The following is a 19,874-nucleotide window of genomic DNA, read 5'->3' as shown; positions in this document are numbered from 1 at the left end:
GCGCGGGGTGAAGCAGCGGGGAGCAGGCTCACCAGTCACTGTGCCACATGCAGAACACTTCATTTCACCGACATTTTTCTGATTCATGAAGGGGGAATCTTGTTTTCTTGGGTCGGCTGTGCACAGCAGGGGTGTAAAAATCAGTTTTGCGCCGTCAGCGTGCTTTAAAATGTCCCGCACGGCTGGGATGTTATTACAGACGTGAACAGCAGGGGGCGACAACACGCAGCAATACCTGAGATAATCCAGGCGGGATCAGGAGTGCTGAAGTCAGGCTGGTACAACCAAAAATGATCAGACAACGCCATTTATTTTGTTTTATTTTCACCTCAGCAGGCAGTTGTTTTATTTTCTTTTCTGGTGTTTGTTGACATGCTTGAAGGCTTCTGTCATTTTATTAAAACATTCTTTCACATGTAAACAAACACCATGGCAGTGATTGGTGCAAACAGACTGCATGGAATCACATAAAAAATATGCAGGCTTAAAAAAAATCATTATAAAAGTGCAGAAAAATTATGAGAATAAAATGTCAGATTTCATAACATTGGTGTTGGTGGTCACAGACATTGTATACCTGAAAAATGACATTTACATCCCATCCAAAGTCAGAAACCTACAGACTTTAATCATTAAAGTTACCCATATAAAAACAATGATCATGTAATATGTTTCCTGGCTCCCTGCGTACGTGTTTCAAAAAGACCCTTTTTATATTGTCATAGTGCAAGTTACAGACAGTACAGTACTTTTTACGTCTTCAGTGATTCAAACAAATCCGTCTCTCCGGCCTGCGGCCGTCTGTTCCTCTTCACGTGGTCTGGTTTCTCTTTAAGTGGCACCTGTCAGCTTCAGCGTCCAGGCCCACTGGCATGGCATCTGGCTGGAGGACAGCTGGGGCAGGAGAACCCGCAGTCCGCTGGGCTTTACAGGCTGCCACTGCACAGACCCGTGACCGAGGAGCTCCACCTTTTTTAGAACAAAAGACACGAACAGGGTTGACATGTTGACAGAAAAAAGGAAAAGACGAGTCCACCTCATTTCCCAGGATGCAGTGCGGTTAGTGGGCTCTCCAGCAGGGTTTGCCGATATACGGAGCCTTTAATTAAATATTGGCCAGTCTTTTTCATTTTAATTTACTCAGCTATAACTTAACTGAAAATAATCAGATCGATCAATCAAAAGAATTGTTAGGTGTGTACCTGGCATGCATAAGAACTTTACTGCCCTAAAAATGTGAGATGTATAGCATGAAAATTGTCCCATCTGACAGATATTATTGACGATCAGCAGAAGTGGTATGCTATGGGTGACATCAGTTTAAAAACTGAGGCAACTGCTGTTTCTTTAAATGATTGTGACCAAGTTATATACTCAGCAGGCAGTTTTTCAGATGACAAATAAACTGGTGGACAAACGTCCTCCATAAGTAATGGAGGCACTGTTTCAGATGACCTCAAATAGATGTTTGGCATGTCTGTGCTGCAACAGTTCAGTCCTACCTGAGTGTGTCCTTGTGTCGCCACAGGTTCATTCAGAACCACAGATCCATTGTTGGGCCACTGCAGTAACATGGCAAAGATGCTTTTTTCCTGTGGTCTGAAAGTGTACCTGTTGAATGTAGGCACATCCAAGAACAGGACAGACATCGAATTATTATCAATATACAGTATCAGTTCCCACATGAGCTTAAACAATATGATTAACAATTTCTGATCTTATTATACTTTCAGATGCTACTTATTTACATGTAAATATCAAGAATAAAAAGGAGAACATGTATTCTCCAGTGTACTTTAGGTTTCTTTAAAGGATTAACAGGCTGATTGAAATGATTTTGATACAGATGTACAGTCTTAATCACAGCAAACAAAACATATTATACTAATGTGAACAAGAACCCACCAGATTTTGGGGGTGACGGTGTCATTCTGAGCCCGCCATGCTGTTGTGTTGTAGATGGCCTCCCCATTGACCTTCAGCCACTGACCCATCTGCCGCAGACGCTCCTCAAAGATGGGAGCGATCCTTCCATCGTGTGTCGGACCGATGTTCATCAGCAGGTTTCCACCACAGGACACAGTCTCCACCAACGTCTGACACACACACACACACACACACACACAGTTAAAGATGCCGTATATGGCTGTATTTGACATTACTGCTTTACTGCACAAAGATTTCTTCACAGCTGGAAGGGACTTCAGAGCAAACGGGACAAAAACTTGTAGAGATATTACTGTAACCATTAGCTGATCAATTGATTTTTCAGCTGACAGGAAGTTAATGGGCAACAATGTTCATGGCCACGTAATCATTTAAGTGGTTTTTAGTCAAACGTACACGTTCCAGCTTCTCAAATGTAAATGTTTGCTGGCTTTCTTTGTTGTTGTTGTTTGTTGTTGTTGTTGTTGTTTATGTGGTAATTTAAATGGTAAGTTTTTATATGCGTGTTGCACTATTTTCTGACATTTATTAATCCAGGGAAAAACACAGACTAGCTCTGCAGCCTCAGAGATTCATGCAAAAACAGATGGAGGAAGGAGTGAAATGTCAGTGGAGAAAATATTTTACATGCTTGTGTTCTTAAAGCGAAGTGAAATTAACAGTAATAGGGTTTGTGGGAAATGTGATCTTTATTCTTCAGAAGCACGAGGACGGTGTCTCAGGTCTTGACCTCAGAAAGAACAGATTGCCAAACAATCTCAACTCCAGATCCTCTTTCTCACTCGTTCTGAAGCTTTCGACCGCACCTCATGGCTTTTAACAGCAGCGGGAGCGCTGGCAGGACCGCTGCCTGTTTCCAGTCAAGATTACACTGTGAAGCCAAATGTTTACGCAACCGTGTATGAGAAGTCCTAATTGTGGTCAGAATTATGGAACATTTTCACATGACAAGTGAACAACAGCAAGAACAGGCTCCATCTACTGATGAAGACCATTTGATAAGGGATAAAGCTCCAGAACAACTGAATCATTACAGTATATGACTGCTAATTTGAAAAACCATATACTTATAAAATACCACATGCAATGTCATGCAAAGCTGAACACACTAAATCTAGATGGTAGGAATATACTCACAGACGGCTACTGCTGAGTTTGCAGTACTCAGTTGGTCACCTGATAAAACATTTAAACACTAAATGAGATACTGAGCTCTCACCCATACAAGCTGCTCGATGGTGAGGTAGTCACTGAGACGAGCGTTTCGTCTGTAACCCCAGGACTTTTGGTCGATGGTCATGCAGTTTTCCCATTTGTGTTTCAGCAGGTGTCCCGGCTGGTAGCGGTCAGCGCAGGTGTAATACCCACCGTGGGTACAGATGGAGCCGTAGCCCCAGCGATCATTCGTCACCACTGTGTCTCGTACAGGACTGCGAAGGAATACAGGTCAATATCCCACTGGATGAGATAAATCTAATAAAACACACTTGCTGTATACAATTGAACTTTATTACCTGTCATTGTAGAGCCAGGCCAAGAAACCCGTGCTGTTCCAGTACTTGTCAGGTGCGTTTCCGTCCCCGTCGGACCACAGCACCTCTGGTTTGTACTTGACAATGAGCTCGTAAAGCTCAGGCAGAGTTTTAGTGGTAGGAAAGTAGTTGGTAGTGAAGACGTTAGCAGCGTCCAGTTCAAAGAGCGGATTAAACCACTCAAAGAGAGAATGGTACAGTCCTAAACGCAGGTCACTGTTAGCACGGACGGCACTCGCCACTTCATCCACCAGATCCCTTTTTGGGCCAACATCCACTGCGTTCCAGTTCCAGGAGTTTTTTGAGCCCCATAGTGTGAAACCTGAAAAATACATGGAAAAAACATTTCCTGCAAGGCTGAAAGGATGCAGTATGGTAGTAATACTTCAAACAAGTGTAATTATGTCATGTATTAGCGCTTTAAAACTACCACAAATTATTGAGGCACAGGATGTTGCTCATGTCTCCTACCTTCATGGTGTTTTGTGGTCAGGACGATGTACTTTGCTCCTGACGAGGCAAAGATGTCCGTCCATTCTTTGGCATCGAAGAACTCAGCCGTGAACTGCGGTGCAAAGTCTTGATACTTGAAGTCTAAAGGATAATTCCTCTGCATGAAGTCAACATACGGCTGTAGTTTTTGCTTCTGCCAGTACCACCTGGAACAGAGAACAAAGGCTAAACAGGCAGAAGGAAGGCAAGTACTTTAGATCTACAATGGCAAAATACATGTATATTTAGAGAATGTCAAATAATAAAGCTTCTTATTAGTAATTAATTAATCATGTTAATAATATCTTAAACATGCTATAATACTCTCTATAACAGTGTGTCAAAGTAACCTCATAATCAGCACTGGCTGATCACTTGAGTTGCTTATTTTCTACAGATGAATACATTGAGTTTTGAACCTTCACATGTCATAATAACACTAAAACAAGCCCAGCTCTGTCAGTTTCAGAGTTGATTGATTTAGCAGCTGTTGTGGATCTTATGATCAGATCACATGATCTTCATCAGCAGGCGGGGTTTGCCCAGGTGTCAAACAATTGCTGATTTCCCTTTTTACTGAGCACTTCAGGGAATCATCGCCCCTGCTGAATTTAAAGCTGAGGTTCAAAGTTCATGATTGACATAAAACACAGCAGTTGATAAAATCATCATCACTAGAACCCATTCAGGAGCTTTCAGAAAAATCGGAAACTCGAGCATCTAAATATTAAGACAACTGGGAAAACTGCATCGGCTGAAAAAGGTGGTGAAACATGACTGAAAACTCCTGGAAATCTACTGACTCGAGCTTGTGATGAGATTTCCTCTGATTGTTTGTGACTGTATTAGAGAATTGAGGAAAGAAATGAATAATAATAGTACTTCTGTGTTCCTGTGCTCGCCTGGATACCGGATACCAGCATCATCTCCCTCGACGCCCCAACTTTACTAAGACTTCTATGAGTCGTACTTAAAGTTCAAAACACGTCGTGATGATACGTTAAGAAATTGCTGGAAACGGGGGGACAAAACTCACCAGAACCACTCGCTACCGAAGCTCGGAACAGAGAAGACCCCCCAGTGTATGAAGATGCCAAACTTGGCCTGGTCGAACCACTCTGGCAGCGGTCTGGAGTCGATGGATTCCCAAGTCGGCTCGTATCTTCCTCTGCTGGAGCCGATCAACAGCATCGATAAAACGAAATTAATGGCTAATAAACCCATTTCAAGTCAAAGTACACCTGCAGGGAAAAAGGACGGTGCGGCTATCACATGACAAGAACGGGATAAGGAAGAAAAACAACAAAAGCAAGTCTGTCTGCAGACACACGGTGGTTTCAGGACACGCCTACCGCATGAGCCACCCTCCACACGGTGTGTTTGAGGAAGTGAAACTGCTCGGTTAGGTTTAGGAAAACACCTCAGGGGTGTGTCCTGTGGTCCAGTGGGTGTGTCTTGTAGTCTGCGAGGCTGCAAATAGACCATCCCACCACAAGAATTTAGAGTGTATCAGGTGATAGACGCCCCCTGTGAGTCCGCAGATAGACCTACTTTGGTGTGAGCCAAGAGGCAACTGCCCGAAACACTGGGGATGATCAATTTCCTGCCCGCCGTTGCTCCGGTGACGCTCAACCAATCAGATTAAACAGAACGCCGCTCTCCCGGGAAACGATGTGTTCTACATCTCGCGCTCCTCTAAGTGCACACATGCGCAGTCTGCCTCTATTTGCGGAAGAAGCTAATGTTTTGGTTGTGAGCGTCCACATGCATGGCTGCATACGTTGACTGCCACTGTCATATCTCTGCGGGGGGTTTTGACAAGGTGAGATCGCGCAGTGAAGGACAGAAGTCAAAGTTTTGTCTCTGAACTCTTTTATTCAGCTTTAACTTTCCCTCTTTTCGTTGTCAGGACATAGAGGAGGTGATTGAGAGTTCAAAAAAGGTGAGTCGTCTCATCTGAGAAACATTGTCCACATTTGTTATTATTTTGTGTGTTTAACTGATTTCTTTTGCTTTATCGATTCCCAGGCTGGGTTGTTGGCGCTGTTAGCCGTGGCCGAGCATGCTGGGGAATTTGAGAAGATCATTGAGTTGTCACAAAGGTAACTGTCGCCATCAGAGAGAGATTATTTGAACTTAATAACACGTTACTCGTCCCTTTGTCCTGACTTTCACTTCTTCCCAGGTTCCCAGGTTTTATATTTCCCTGCTTAGGAGTGCACCCCGTTCAGGAAGTGTCCCCAGAGCAACAGAGAGGGGCCACACTCCAGGTGAAGTCATGTTTACAAACAACATACTATCTGTCATGGTGTGTAGACAGACAGATATCTATTGTTTCTTTCTCTGACACTTCTGCCACAACCCACATACGATGGAGGTGGTCCAGGTCCTACCAGAGTGCTTGGTTGGGCCTAGCGGTCAGGGTGCCCAGTTAATGACATCCCAGTCCATCCTGGACGGTAGTGGTTGTGATTTCAGGTTATATAAATAACAAAAACTCAAACTGCAAAATTACATTTTGTGGCGCTCACAGTCCTGAAATACATCAGCACTTCTTTTCAGAAACTCATTCCCCTGGATGATCCACAGAAGAAGCTGTCAGCTGTTTCATTAGTAGTTCTAATGAAAACTGTTGTCACTGAGGCCTCAGGGGAACAGGGACATTGTTTCTGGAAAGACAAAATGTCATTTATCATAGATATTAGCACAGCAAACATGAATCCAGTCCCATCCGCAGTGTTGGGTGGTGGCAGAAATCTCAGCTTAAATCCTAAACAAAATGTAATGTTAAGTTTTGTAATTAAGATGAATTTCTGCTGGTGACATTTTAAAGAGAAGGCATTTTTTCCTGTCTTTCCTGCAGGATCTAGATGCTGCTCTACCCATAATAGAGAAATACCAAGACCACCTTGTGGCCATTGGGGAGGTAAAAATTCATAGCTATGATGTGAATAGCGCTTTGCTGTCCTGGCTTTCTTTTGCATTCATGTCAACAGTGAACTCTTTCTCATATCTGTTATTTTAGGTTGGTTTGGATTTTACGCCCAGATATGTCAGCAGTGACACTGATAAAGAGAGCCAAAGGCAGGTCCTCATTCGCCAGGCACAGATAGCCAAAGAGCTGGATCTCCCTCTGTGAGTCACACTGTGGTAATGTACATTATATTCATTTGACCACATTTTAACTTAAGCTCCACAAGTCGGTGTGTGGGTGCCTTTTTTTTCTGATAACAGTTGCATTTAAGAAATCCACTCACACACAATACTTTGAGAAAACCCTTAATAAGGTAAAAATAATAGCTAAATAGTGACATGAAAGACATAATGTGCCTTCCATAAGACTTTTGTGTGTTTTATCTCTAGAAATGTTCACTCGCGCTCTGCAGGAAGACCCACCATCCACCTCCTGAAGGAGCAGGGTAAACAGCTGAGTGTCGATCCTCTCTTTACCTGTGGATAAACTGTTACTCCAGTGCTTTAGATGTAAACTGCAGTTCCTCTGAAATGTCACTAGGTGTCGAAAAAGCCCTGCTTCACGCTTTTGACGGGAAACCATCTGTTGCCATGGAGGGAGTGAAGGCTGGGTATTTCTTCTCCATCCCACCGTCCATAATACGGAGTGAACAGGTACAGCAGAGCGACTCATCATGATACATTTACACTGTATCATAAACCAACCAGTTTGAAATATTACTCAGTAACTCTAACACATATACAATTCCAAAAACCCCAATTCCTAAAAAGCTGGGATGCTGTGTAAAGCGTAAATAAAAACAGAAATCAGTTATTTGCCATTGAACGGTGTTCACAGCTAACAGTTTAACAGTTTGCTCCTGAGCCCATGCAGTAATATCCTCTCTCACACATACATATTATTTCCAAATTGTTTGAATGTGTTTGGCCTTTATATGTGAGCATGTACAGTTTACTCAACTACACTCCCGGTGTGGCCTCTTCTGATAGTGCTGACATGTTTACTTGGGTTTGATTGGTTGACTTTATCACACTGAATGTTAATGATTGATGATGGTTTCTTTGTGTGTTTTCCACCAAGAAGCAGAAACTTGTGAAACAGTTGCCATTAGAGAACATCTGTCTAGAGACCGATTCACCAGCTCTCGGTCCAGAAAAGCAGGTACAATTTTTTCCCCTCAGATTCAAATAAAGGTACTGAAAAAAAAAACAGGACATTTGCCGTGAGTCAGTTCATGGCTGTGACAGTTTTCTGTTCCTTTTACATTTGACGCAGTAATCTAAGTTCTGACCTGCTTTTTTGTAGAATATTTGCGATGTGTTGGTTTTTCTTTGCCATGCATATTTTTGACACACACAATAAAAATCTGTTAATATTTCTTTTGGACTTTTATCATTGAAACACCTAAAGTTTTATTCAGTCACTCATGTCCTTCTTGTTCTGTGTCCTGAATGCAGGTGAGAAATGAGCCCAGAAACATCTGTATTTCTGCTGAGTACATCAGTAAAGTCAAAGGAGTGTCGCTGCAGACGGTGATGGAGGTGACGACACAGAACGCTCTACGACTCTTTCCAAAGATAAAATCTGCCATCAGGCCATGACGAAGCCTGAAATGTTTAGTTCACCAGGCCTGAATATCTTGAATTTATGCCCACATAACTCAATGCAGAAGTTTGATGGAACTAAGAGGTTCACACGAGGTCATCAGTCTCTGCCAGAGCCACATATTAAAAGCTTAAACTCCTTTATGCAGACTACACAACTGTACATGAATGCTGGAAGCCCAGTTTATTTATCTCCATTTATTGCTAAATAAAGGACAGTGGGATAACAATTTCACACCCAAGTTGTACATTTTTCATGTGCGTGATACATCTGGAACACCCAACATTTATAACCACCATGTCATGAAACAAAAGCACCAGCTGACATCAATCTGTCACTCATTTAAACATTCAGGTCATTGAAAAGTGAATAAAGTCCAAGCAGAGCAGGCATGTCATTTAGTTTGTTGGACACTTGTATTATTTCAATGTTGCTGCTCTTTCGGTAAAATTGAAAGGTAATTTATCATTTACTTAACAGCAGCTGCTGTAGCCAAACGTGAATCAGTTCACAGCTGTATGGGGTATTGCTGCTTTCAAGTGCTCCTCAGAAGATCGTACTTTGGAGGTTTGAGGGTTGAGAGTTGCACCTACTCTAAGTCTTTAGTTGTGTGTCATGGATAAATCCGGATTTTTCTGGTATCTCGTGAACGCAGCATGTGTGCACACGTCACACGTCAGGCGACTGACAGTTTGTGCAGCCAGTGCGGAGGTTTGTTGATACCCGGAGCCGCCGGCTGAACTTTGCCTCATTGGCCCGCGCTCGTCACCCCCACCCCCCCCACCCCCGGGTCGCCTGGGGGGGAATTAGCATGTCCTTCAGCGTGTCGCCCGCCTCTGCCGCGCTGGACTCGGTGTTTACTAGAAAACTGTGTCAAGTCCAGTCAAGGTGAACGGCGGCTCGCACGATGCTCTGCACGCTCACACAGCTGAGAGCACTTCTGCTGTAGAGTTGGTGAGTACAAACTGAACTCTTTGTCACTTTGATGGATTTTTAAATGTGAGTCAAGTCAGCCGTCACATCATTTAACTCTTTGTTTCACGTTAGTTTTAAAACTTTTCAGTATGCATTTGTGATTTTTTTTATTTTTTATTTATTTTATTTTTTTGTTTGTTTCTGCTCTCTGAGCACGCAGACAGTCCGTTAATACTAAACTTTTAATCAGTATTTGATCAGCCTGGGTTGTATTTCCCAACCATGCTGCGGATGTGGAGTCATGCTTTATCCTGCGAGCATGGCAACATGAACGCAGCTTAACTCACATCTCACAGCCTAAAAGCAACCTGCTGCAAAGACCTTCACCCTGTTTTTCCTGGATCCGCAGGTCTGAACATCAACACCATGACAGGTGACACGGTGGTCTGGAGGGGCCTGACCTGGATGAAGCAGGCTGCCAGGAGAGCCCCGGCAGGTGGCCCTCGCGGCACCGGGAACCAGAGGCTGGTCAACTTCCATGGCGCTGCTGGATCAGCAAGGGTGAGCAAGTCAGCCGTGATTTGGCCGTCATGCAGCTCCAGAGCTGGATAAAGTTTCAGAAACATGCAACCCAGATACCTCCTCTGTCAGCCTCTGCCACCGCCACCTCATCAAGGGCTGTGAGGCAGGTGATGCTGGAAGAGTAGACACAGAGGATTTAATTAGTAAGGATTTTAAAGGTGTGATAGTGCTCTTTCAATCAAAAGACATCAGAATGGTGACAGCTGTGCTGTGCTGACGGGGAGGAAACTTTCCAAAACAAAATTTGAGCCTATATTTATCGGCCTTTTTGGCTCGTGGGCCCTCAAAACGAAACTTGTGACCCCTCGTCTCAGCTTTCAACGGTCCACCAGCTCGTGATTCTCCCCTTGAAACTTTCCGAGTTTCATTTGAAGAAGTATTAGAGGTCTGAAGAGGTGAAACTACCCCATCTTTCACCGAAAAATGAGTTCAAGTTTGTGTAACACAGTAATTCTTTTTCTCTTCTCTCCCCATGAATCATCTTGTGACCATTGATTCAAGCAATCACAGGCCACTAAAATCAGAAATTCTTCCATAATCTGCACTTTTAAGCCAGTTTGACTTCTTTTTTTTACTGATTGCTGCTCCTCAAACAGTCAAATCAAAGCTTCCCCTTTGTCTTGTGTCATATCAGACTTCAGCAGCACAGACAGACTGATGAGAAGATCAATAACACTCTCACATCTGTGGAATATGAGGCTACAACCAGCAGCTGGTTAGCTCAGCTTAGCATAAAGCCTGGAAACAACTAGCTTGCATCTGTCCAAAGGTAACAAAATCGTCCTACCAACACTGTTTTTGTCATATTTACACTTCAGTTCCTGCACAGATTAAACAAATGAGATAAAACATGTTAATCAGTGAACTTCAGAGGTGCTGATAGCTGCATTTTGTTACTGTTAGACAGAGCCAGGCGAGCTGTTTCCAGGCTTTATGCTAAGCTAACGGGCTGACAGAGACATTAGAGTGAACTTTAGGCGCCATTTCCCAAAACGCTGAATTGCGCCTTTAACACCTGCTCGTATGGATCATGTTTTGTCGTCCAGGAGACGTTGAACAAACAGCAGGAAGTGTGCGTCCACAGAGTCACGGCGGCACGGGTTCACAGATACTCCACTATGGGAGCTGGTTTCAGCGCCTGCTTCATCGGAAGTGTACATGGCGGACAGGGGACCTGCAGCGGGAGACCCAGCACGAAGAAGTACCGCAGGGACTGGCCGAGCCACCTGTTCTCTGGACATACGAGGTTACTTAACCAGGACAACTCCACAGTGGAGCGGCTGACGTCAGCGGGCGTTGATAAAGCGGGAAACGTCAAGAAAACAGACAAGAAGCAGCACAAACAAGTGGTATCCACGGCAGCACCTTGATCAGTACTACTCGTTTCATTGATGTTGTTATTAGCGGAGCATTTGATTGGTCTTTTGTCCCTGGAGCTGCTGAGTCGTTCTCTTGTCTTTCAGCTCAGCGACAGAGCCAGAGAGCGGAAGGTGCCGGTCACTCGGTTAGGAAGGCTGGTGAATTTTGGAGGTGGGTGAGTTCACTGCTGCGTCAGTTCACAGCCAAAGCAAAGTGACACTGGCACCACCATCATCCTCATGACCACAGCGGTTTCATTCATTGATTGAGAATTAATCCTTCATGTTGAGTTTGCTTGTTTTTTTTATAACTCTGGATCTGAATTTGGAGCTTTTCTAAGCTCAGGATAATTCTACTAATCTGAAACGCACTCCGGCATCGCTCAGCTAACTTCCAACTATTTTTGACATGAGTTGTGCAAACAAGTTGTGCAAATGACATTGGCAGCGCTGGCACTTCCTGACAGAGCAGCAAAGGCTCATGGGAGACGCTGCTCTGCAGGATGTCAACACGGCAGATTTGGTCACGTCTTTACAGGTAGAGGTGTTGTTTGCAGTGGCTATTTTGGGTTTTGACCTCGGTTCACCGGTTTTGCAGACCTGGGGTCAGACTGTGGGAAGCGCTGACGTGCTCCTCGATCAGTAGCTGAGAAAATGTTTGGGGGACGCTCGGGAGTCCTGCCGGAGAATCCCGCTAATGTAAAACGTGTTGTCAGCTCGCAGCCTTCTGCTCATCAAAGGGCAGCACGCTTACAGTCGTATCAGCTGTTCCCTCCGGGCCTGAGTTTACCTCTGAACTCTCTGAGCGTTGCCTTGAGAAATTAGAGCCGCCTCTGGTCACTGACTGCTGTTATTTTTTTTCTTGTAGCTGTTATCAAATGCAGAGTAGGACACTGATAAGGTGAACACTGTCGGCATTCCGTCTGTTCACTGAATAAGTTCTGTGTTTGTCTCTTTTTGCAGGTCTGGCGGTCGGACTCGGCCTCGGGGCGATCGCTGCAGTGGCGAAGAAGAGTTTACAACCTCAGCAGCAAAGTGATGAGAGGACGATTGTTTTATGAGTTTATGAGTTGGGAGCGTTTAGCTTTGGATGATCATGTTTCAGGCTGTCGTCTCCACCTTAAAGCAGCTCGGCCTGCCTTCATCTTACATGTCGTTTAAACAAGAGGGACAGACTGAGCTTCACGTTTAAGATCATATGTAAACAGCTGGGATCCATTTGTTTACTGTGAAGTTCCCGTTAGTTTAAGATGTAGAAATCAGTTCATCTAACTGGGTTCCACAGTATATAAACATGTCACAGTGAATGATGAAGAAAAAGAGTCAGTTTCAGATAAAAAATAGGAATGTTTCTACCATTAAGTGACGCCCAGCGAGGGGTGTAATCGTTCTAATGTAACTGAAATAACAAAAACAGGAATGTCTGTTTTTATGCGACATCCAGTCAGTAAAATCGGTCCTCATATTGATGCAAAATTTCCAATATCACCATGAAGCAGACCTGATCGCTGATTGGCAACATAACGGCAAATACACCCACAGATAAAATGAAGTGTTCCTGAGCCCACGTAGCAATCTCCTTTATCCAATCATGTGTTCACAAAGGGTTGGACCTCGCTCCATGCTCACTTGTGAACAGCTGAGACTTTCCAGGATGCCCCTTTCACACCCAATCATGATCCTATCACCTATCAACCTGTTTACCTGTGGAATGTTCCAAACAGGTGTTTTTGGAGCATTCCACATCTTTCCCAGTGTTTAGCTGCTCCTTGTTGCAGTAGATGATCATCAAAAATGTGAGCATCTTCTCTGTAGCTGAGATCAGTATCACCTGTTCTGAATGATGTGTGTGTTTTTCAGGTGATAAAAAGGCCGTACTGGACTCGAGTGCCTTCCTCTCTGAGGCCAACGCCGAAAGAATCGTCCGGACGCTTTGCAAAGTCCGAGGTGCCGCTCTGAAACTTGGGCAGATGCTCAGCATTCAAGGTGAGGTGTCGTCAGAAAATGGCCTCCGATGGCTCTAAATCATCATCCACTTAGAAATCTGTCTTCTGCTTGCGTACTGCAAGGACAAGAGGACCTCACACACACACACACACACACACACACACACAGAGCTCAGCACGTTACGCACAGTAAATCCACATGTGCAAATAAAGGTTCAGCTGTCACCACAGTCGGTAAACTGCTGCTCCACCTTCCCAGCAGGACTCCATCATGCTTCTGATTCGGACTCGCTGGCAAACAAACAGCATCGCCTCAGTAGCTGGGAAATGTCATCACCTAAAATAAACCCGGGGCCAGCTGAACACAATACGTACCATTCCAGCAGGGCTATTGTAGGCAGCCGAGGCTAAACCAACACTGCGAGTGTGTCGGCTTTGAGCGACGCGCCTTCGGCTCTGAGTGTCCGTTTATTGTCGTCACAAACACAGTGAAGCATTTGTTTTCCTGATCTTTCAGAAGGTCGCTCAGCAAACGCTCGCTGCTCCTCTGAAGGGGTTTCCAGGACCTTTGTGGGTCATCCTGCACGTTCTCCCTCAATCTGTTCGACTCATCCAGAATTACAAACTGCTCCCGTCAGACATCTTCATCTCCGTTAACGTGGAGCCTCAGGGCTCGTTCTCGACCTTGGAAACAGAAGCTCAGTGTCCATTTAGATGCTGTTCTGGAGGTTTTGATCATCTGTCAGCAGATGATGCAGAGCAGAAACAATTAGTCAGTTCATTGATAAGTCACTTGTTCGTGCTCGTGCTCGTGTTGTATGTGTGCTGCTGCCTGAAGTACATGACATTTTTTCCACATCACAGGAAGGTTTTGGTGCAGTTTTTTCATTCGGTTATCGAGGCCATCATCACCTTTAGAGTGACTTTGTGTTATGGCAACATCTCGGCACAGGGCAGGACGCCAGAGGACGAAGTTCCTTGAAGTTCTTGTACATTCAAGTTAATTTGTGGAACAAATAGAAACCTCATGTGCACTCTTGTTTTATTTACTTCTTATTTTACCTCCTTTTATTGTTGACTATGGTCCTTTAATGTTTTTACCACTTGTTTCTCAGTGTCATTACTGTCTAAGTGTCCTGAGGTTTTGGTTTGGGAGCAGCTATCAGCTTCGTGAAGTATTCAGGCATGAATGTAGTGAACTTATAAACTTCTGGCCTTACAAAACTTGTATATGTCACCTTTGTGACAAAACGATAAACGACTGTTCTCGCTCTGCTCGTCTGCTATTTTGTCTCCTCTCAGATGACGCCTTCATTAACCCTCAGCTGGCCAAAATCTTTGAGCGTGTTCGACAGAGCGCAGACTTCATGCCCTCCAAGCAGATGATGGTACGGTCCAGAGAGCGGCAGTAAACGGCACAAACTCAGTAAACCAAGCTTGAAGATGAGACGGTTTGTCTTCTCTCTGCAGAAAGCCGTCAGCAGCGACCTCGGCCCGAACTGGAGAGACAAGCTGGAGTACTTTGAGGAGAAGCCGTTTGCAGCGGCGTCCATTGGTCAGGTGCATTTAGCGAGAACGAAGGACGGCAGAGAGGTCGCCATGAAGATTCAGGTGAGACGAGCGTTTGCACGGAGATAAAACACAGAAGGGAGCTATGACCAAATACAGCAAATCTCACAATCAGATCTGTTCTTTCAGTACCCCGGAGTCGCCAAGAGTATCGACAGTGACGTGAATAATATCATGACTGCTCTGAGTTTAAGCAACGCGCTGCCCGAAGGTAACATTGTTGGAGGGTTTTCATCATGTTTGTGATAACAGCTGCTATTGTCTGATGTCCATAAGCTCTGCTCGTGTCAACAGAACCACAGACGCGAGCAGCTCGAATGTCGTGACTTTCAGCTTTTTAACACTTGCCCTCTTCACAGGTCTGTTTCCTGAGCACCTCATTGAGGTCATGAGCCGCGAGCTGGCGCTGGAGTGTGATTACATAAGAGAGGCCAAATGTGCCAAAAAGTTCCAGTGAGTTGTTCACACTGATAATATCAATCCGTAGTTCTCCATATGACCAAAGTGAAAACATTTCCTGCTCACAGAGGAACTGAAATCACGACCAGGAAGCTTCACAGCCCGACGTTTGTTTTGCTTACTTTGCTGTCTGGACGAGAGCTTAGTGAGAAGATCGAAACCCCTCTGAAGTCTGTATGGTTTAATATGAAGCTACAGCCGGTTAGCTTATCTTAGCATAAAGACTGGAAATGGCTAGCCCGGCTCTGTCCACATGTAACAAAATCTACCCGCCGTCACCTCCAAAGATCACTAATTAACACATCTTGTTTAATCTGTATAAAATCCAGAGTCTCCAGTCTTTATGCTAAGCTAAGCTAACCAGCTGCGGGCATTAACCTAATATTTATCTTACAGAGATGAGAGCGACATCGATCTTCTCATCTAACTCTGGAAAGCAACAGAAAGAGTGAGCAAAGCTTCTGGTTTAGCTGCCAGGTTAGCTCAGTCCACCTGTGGACCAGGACGGCCTGTTTCCTGGAAGTCATTCCTCTTTGCTGTTACTGCAGAGAGCTGCTGAAGGATCACCCCTTCTTCTATGTGCCAGATGTGATTGACGAGCTGAGCAGCCAGCACGTCCTCACCACGACGCTGGTGCCCGGTTTCCCTCTGGACCAGGCCACCGACCTCTCCCAGGAGCTCAGGAACGAGGTATGACCACCGTGAAATCTGCACCGCCTGCGGCACAATTTACACCTGCGCGCTGCCAAGATGTTGCACGCTTTGGAGGCCGACTGCAGGTTTATGCCACCTTTAAAAGGCCAGAGTCACATACATTTGATCACCGTCCGCTCAATGATACGTGGAGCTCAGTTTTTCCGCTGAAGTAGCCGTTTCACCTCAGTCCTTTTCTTCTTTCTCCTCCTCCTGATAGATTTGTGAGCAGATCTTGATTTTATGCTTGAGGGAGCTGTTTGAGTTCAGGTACATGCAGACTGATCCAAACTGGTCCAACTTCTTCTTTGACCCTCAAACTCACAAGGTCAGTTTGTCTCAGTCCCTCCACGTTCACACTGTCGGTACATTAATATTTATGTATTTCTCCTTTTCGCTGAGGTCTGTTCTTGTGTTTCATGTCTTCAGGTTGCACTGCTGGACTTTGGAGCTACGCGGGGGTTTGATAAGAGTTTCACTGACACCTACATCGAGGTGAGAAGCTGCTCAAGTGTAAAACGACACTGTTATATTTATAGTATTTGCCTTATTTTAACACATTTTCTCCTTATTATTCTTGTTATCACAGCTTTAGACTTATCTAATTAAAACCTTTCCAGTCAGTGCCTGAAGAGAGAACACTGTGGCTCACATTAGCTGGAAAAAGTCACTGGTTAATGTGGTTTAATTAAGTTTTATTTCATGTTTGGGATGAGACACGGTGAGAGTATCATCCAGCCAACGTATTATGTTTGTTACAAGAACAGCAGACTGTCATTTTTATGTAGTAATAATGAGAAAATGTGTCAAAACAACGTGACATCTGTCTTTCATGTCCTTGAGAACAAAGCGAACACTATTATTTTGTCATGGTGGCAGCAATAAATTGATGGTTTTGCATGTCAGTGGCTTCAAATGATGCAAAGAGACACGTAACTTGCTTTACTTTGATGTAGGCAAACATTTCATTAGATCAGGACAGATTTTTTTTCTCTCATCAGATCATTAATGCAGCTGCAAATCAGAACAGAGAAGGTGTCCTGCAGAGATCCAGAGACATGAAGTTCCTCACAGGATACGAGACAAAGGTAACATCGTCCTCGTAAACCGCCGCAGAGCGTAATCGGTCACACGTAGTTTCCTGTCCAAACAGTCAGTTCACTGACTGACCTGAATTTATCAGCTCAGGAGGTTAAATTCAGTCCTAGACGATAAAACCAGCTGGCTGTTCAAACGGTTCATTAAAAACACTAAACAATTAAGAAACAATCAGCAACCATGTCGGTGTTCACCCGAAAGTAACTGGCAAGAAATACAGTTGAAGAAATCACATGATCAGCTCATGACCTGATCATGTGACTTCTTCCCGGTGTTGGAAGACGTACTCAGATCCTTTATTTAAGTTGAAGTGACGATACCACAGTGTAGACGTTAAATGATTGAATGACGGAGCCTATCCTGAGATAACCATCAGATAATCTGTATGCACATTTTATCATTCCTCTCAGGACATGAAGACCTCACACACAGCTTCATCATCACTGTGAACACCTGCGAGGCCTTTAATCTGTAACATGCATCATATTTAATAAGCTGATCGCATGTTTTGTATGTAAGATTAAAGGAACTCTAGAGGAGTGATGTAAAAAGTACAACATCCAACAAAAGAGTTTAGTAACTTACATTAACATTAATTTACATTTACTAATTTTCATTCAAGTGGCATTAAGTCTTCTACAATCTGTATCGCCCTCTAATGGCGACCGAGAGGAACTGCAACAACAGTGACAGAATTGTGAATGAACATCTCTGTACTCTTGACAGTTGTCATGGAAGTTTCCTGGAAAGAAAAATACCTGGGAATAATTAGTAATTTAGTACTAATTATGGTAAAAGAGAGTCTGCTGAACAGTATACAAACACCTTGAGCAGGTAAAACATTAAATCATTAATAATCTTTTAACATGTGACTAAGTTCTCCAGGAAGTTTTTGGTTTTGGGTCAGAATTAGTCCAACACAAAACTCCCCATTGTCCACTTCAGTTTTTATACAGATTAAACAAAGAGGTTATGACAGTTTAATTAGTGGACTTTAGAGGAGCTGGTGGGCAGATTCTGTTAACTTGGACAGAGCCGGGCGAGCTGTTTAGCCTGTTTCCAGCCTTTGTGCTAAGCTAACAGGGACAGCAGAGAGTTAAGTACTTCCATGCATGTAGACCTTCTGCTTTAAAGCCTGTCTGCTAACCGTGTGTCCTGCACTCAGGCCATGGAGAAGGCCCACGTGGACGCAGTGATGATCCTCGGGGAGGCCTTCTCCTCCGAGGAGCTCTTTGACTTCGGGGCTCAGAGCACCACCGAGCGCATCCACAGCCTCATCCCCGTGATGCTGAGGGAGCGACTCACGCCGCCTCCTGAGGAGACGTACTCCCTCCACCGCAAGATGGGCGGCTCCTTCCTCATCTGCTCCAAACTCAAAGCTAAAATTGCCTGTAAGAACATGTTCCAGGAGGCCTACGGGAAGTACTGGGAAGACGGACGGCCCAAGCCGACGCACTGAGGCTGAAGTTTTCCAAAAGGTGCTGTGAAACCAGGAGTGTGTGGTACGTCGAACAATTTACTCACACATTCTGACCTGTGAAGGTATTTTTGTGCATCCTGGGCCAGATGTTGTCCAGATGTTGCTTAGTTTTGTGTTTTTTACTGTGGTCTGCTCTGTAGACTCATCAAGTACCCTGATATGAGTTTCATCCATTATCCATATCCATATTCCATCACTCATGTTGACCAGGACTCCCATCCAGACTAACATTAAGTCAGCGCAGCCTGTTTGTACGTATTTGAATGGATTTGTTGTGCGCCCTGTGCAGCCCCATAACTCTGTACGCTTTGAGGAACGGAGACCAGGATTTGTCAGTTGAAATAAATTGACACTGATGTTGCAAAAAGAAATCAGCATCACTGATTTGTGCATTTCTGAGAGCGCAGATGATTATTTTAAAGCTCCGACAAACAGACGTCGACCGACTGAAAGGCTCCAAATGATGTGAAGATGCATCAATTGTGGGTGAAAATATGTTTTCTGTTAGAGGAGAAACAACTTAGGTGAACAACTTAATCATCAGAAGACTTGAAGAACAAGCAACAACAGTGAAAACGTTGTATTTATACAACATTTACAACTACCATTACTCAGATCTGTGCAAAGAAGGAGGTCTTTCTAACAGTCACAGAAATATGTTATCAGGTCACAACATAAGAATCTGCTGCTTCATACATAAACATTAAATCTTTTTCCCAAAATTCCTGAGTAGCCAGTTTGTCAGAAAAGTAGCCAATAAGTCCAACGTGACCGTCGTCGTGTTTCCACCAGTGTATTTTATTCACATTTTGAAGTACAGAAATAAAAAAAGGTTCATGGAAACGGCAAAATAAAAAATAAAAGCCCATGTTTTTACGCTGGCTCCAGGTGATTTTTGCCTTTTTCTGAACAGTTGAAGCACTGAATGGAGATGGAAACACCTTTTTCAGGTAAGTTACGACACAGCGAACATTTAGGTGATCAGCTGTTTCCTCCGAGAGAAGAAGACTAGAACGCCTCCTCGGGGCTCCACACAGATCTGAGGTGACCATTTCCATCATGATTTCTGATCATGCCATCTTAGCTTATTGATGAACCAACTCCTAATAATCAACATTATATTCTGCAAATTTTCTCAACATTCAGTTAAATTTTGCGATACATTTGGATGGAAACACACCTGATTATGACAGCATGAATAAATATCCTATCAAAGACTCGCAG

General features: G+C 44.1%; 3 protein-coding genes across 5 annotated transcripts; 2 read left to right on the top strand and 1 right to left on the bottom strand.

The window, feature by feature from the left end:
• Nucleotides 1-302: 302 nt before the first annotated feature.
• Nucleotides 303-5,312, bottom strand: fuca2 (alpha-L-fucosidase 2). Its single transcript, XM_076748772.1, has 7 exons — nucleotides 5,008-5,312; nucleotides 3,951-4,138; nucleotides 3,462-3,801; nucleotides 3,167-3,377; nucleotides 1,906-2,096; nucleotides 1,503-1,611; nucleotides 303-969 (listed from the first exon to the last, which is right to left on the bottom strand). Exons 1-7 carry the CDS (start codon nucleotides 5,193-5,195, stop codon nucleotides 832-834), a joined length of 1,365 nt encoding a protein of 454 aa, XP_076604887.1. The 5' UTR covers nucleotides 5,196-5,312; the 3' UTR covers nucleotides 303-831.
• Nucleotides 5,313-5,454: 142 nt separating this feature from the next.
• Nucleotides 5,455-8,784, top strand: LOC143331671 (putative deoxyribonuclease TATDN3). Of its 3 annotated transcripts, none has more exons than XM_076748773.1 (10): nucleotides 5,455-5,793; nucleotides 5,881-5,913; nucleotides 6,000-6,073; nucleotides 6,157-6,241; nucleotides 6,835-6,897; nucleotides 6,997-7,106; nucleotides 7,335-7,390; nucleotides 7,486-7,598; nucleotides 8,026-8,106; nucleotides 8,403-8,784. In XM_076748773.1, the coding sequence occupies exons 1-10, from the start codon at nucleotides 5,740-5,742 to the stop codon at nucleotides 8,544-8,546; spliced, it is 813 nt and encodes a 270-aa protein (XP_076604888.1). In that variant the 5' UTR covers nucleotides 5,455-5,739; the 3' UTR covers nucleotides 8,547-8,784. The 3 variants fall into 3 exon arrangements, with proteins under 3 accessions (XP_076604888.1, XP_076604891.1, XP_076604889.1); XM_076748774.1 differs by having other exon boundaries at nucleotides 5,638-5,793; nucleotides 8,029-8,106; XM_076748776.1 differs by lacking the exon at nucleotides 8,026-8,106 and having other exon boundaries at nucleotides 5,635-5,793.
• A 471-nt stretch (nucleotides 8,785-9,255) lies between these two features.
• On the top strand, nucleotides 9,256-19,012 carry coq8ab (coenzyme Q8A, genome duplicate b). Its single transcript, XM_076748771.1, has 15 exons — nucleotides 9,256-9,504; nucleotides 9,875-10,026; nucleotides 11,094-11,396; nucleotides 11,511-11,577; nucleotides 12,369-12,440; nucleotides 13,266-13,391; nucleotides 14,654-14,739; nucleotides 14,822-14,962; nucleotides 15,050-15,131; nucleotides 15,280-15,373; nucleotides 15,928-16,069; nucleotides 16,293-16,400; nucleotides 16,502-16,567; nucleotides 17,074-17,160; nucleotides 18,336-19,012. Exons 2-15 carry the CDS (start codon nucleotides 9,892-9,894, stop codon nucleotides 18,627-18,629), a joined length of 1,803 nt encoding a protein of 600 aa, XP_076604886.1. The 5' UTR covers nucleotides 9,256-9,504; nucleotides 9,875-9,891; the 3' UTR covers nucleotides 18,630-19,012.
• Nucleotides 19,013-19,874: the final 862 nt, after the last annotated feature.

Source organism: Chaetodon auriga, chromosome 14 (genome assembly GCF_051107435.1).
Source record: "Chaetodon auriga isolate fChaAug3 chromosome 14, fChaAug3.hap1, whole genome shotgun sequence".
Taxonomy (NCBI): domain Eukaryota; kingdom Metazoa; phylum Chordata; class Actinopteri; order Chaetodontiformes; family Chaetodontidae; genus Chaetodon; species Chaetodon auriga.
This window is presented reverse-complemented; position numbering and strand designations above follow the sequence as displayed.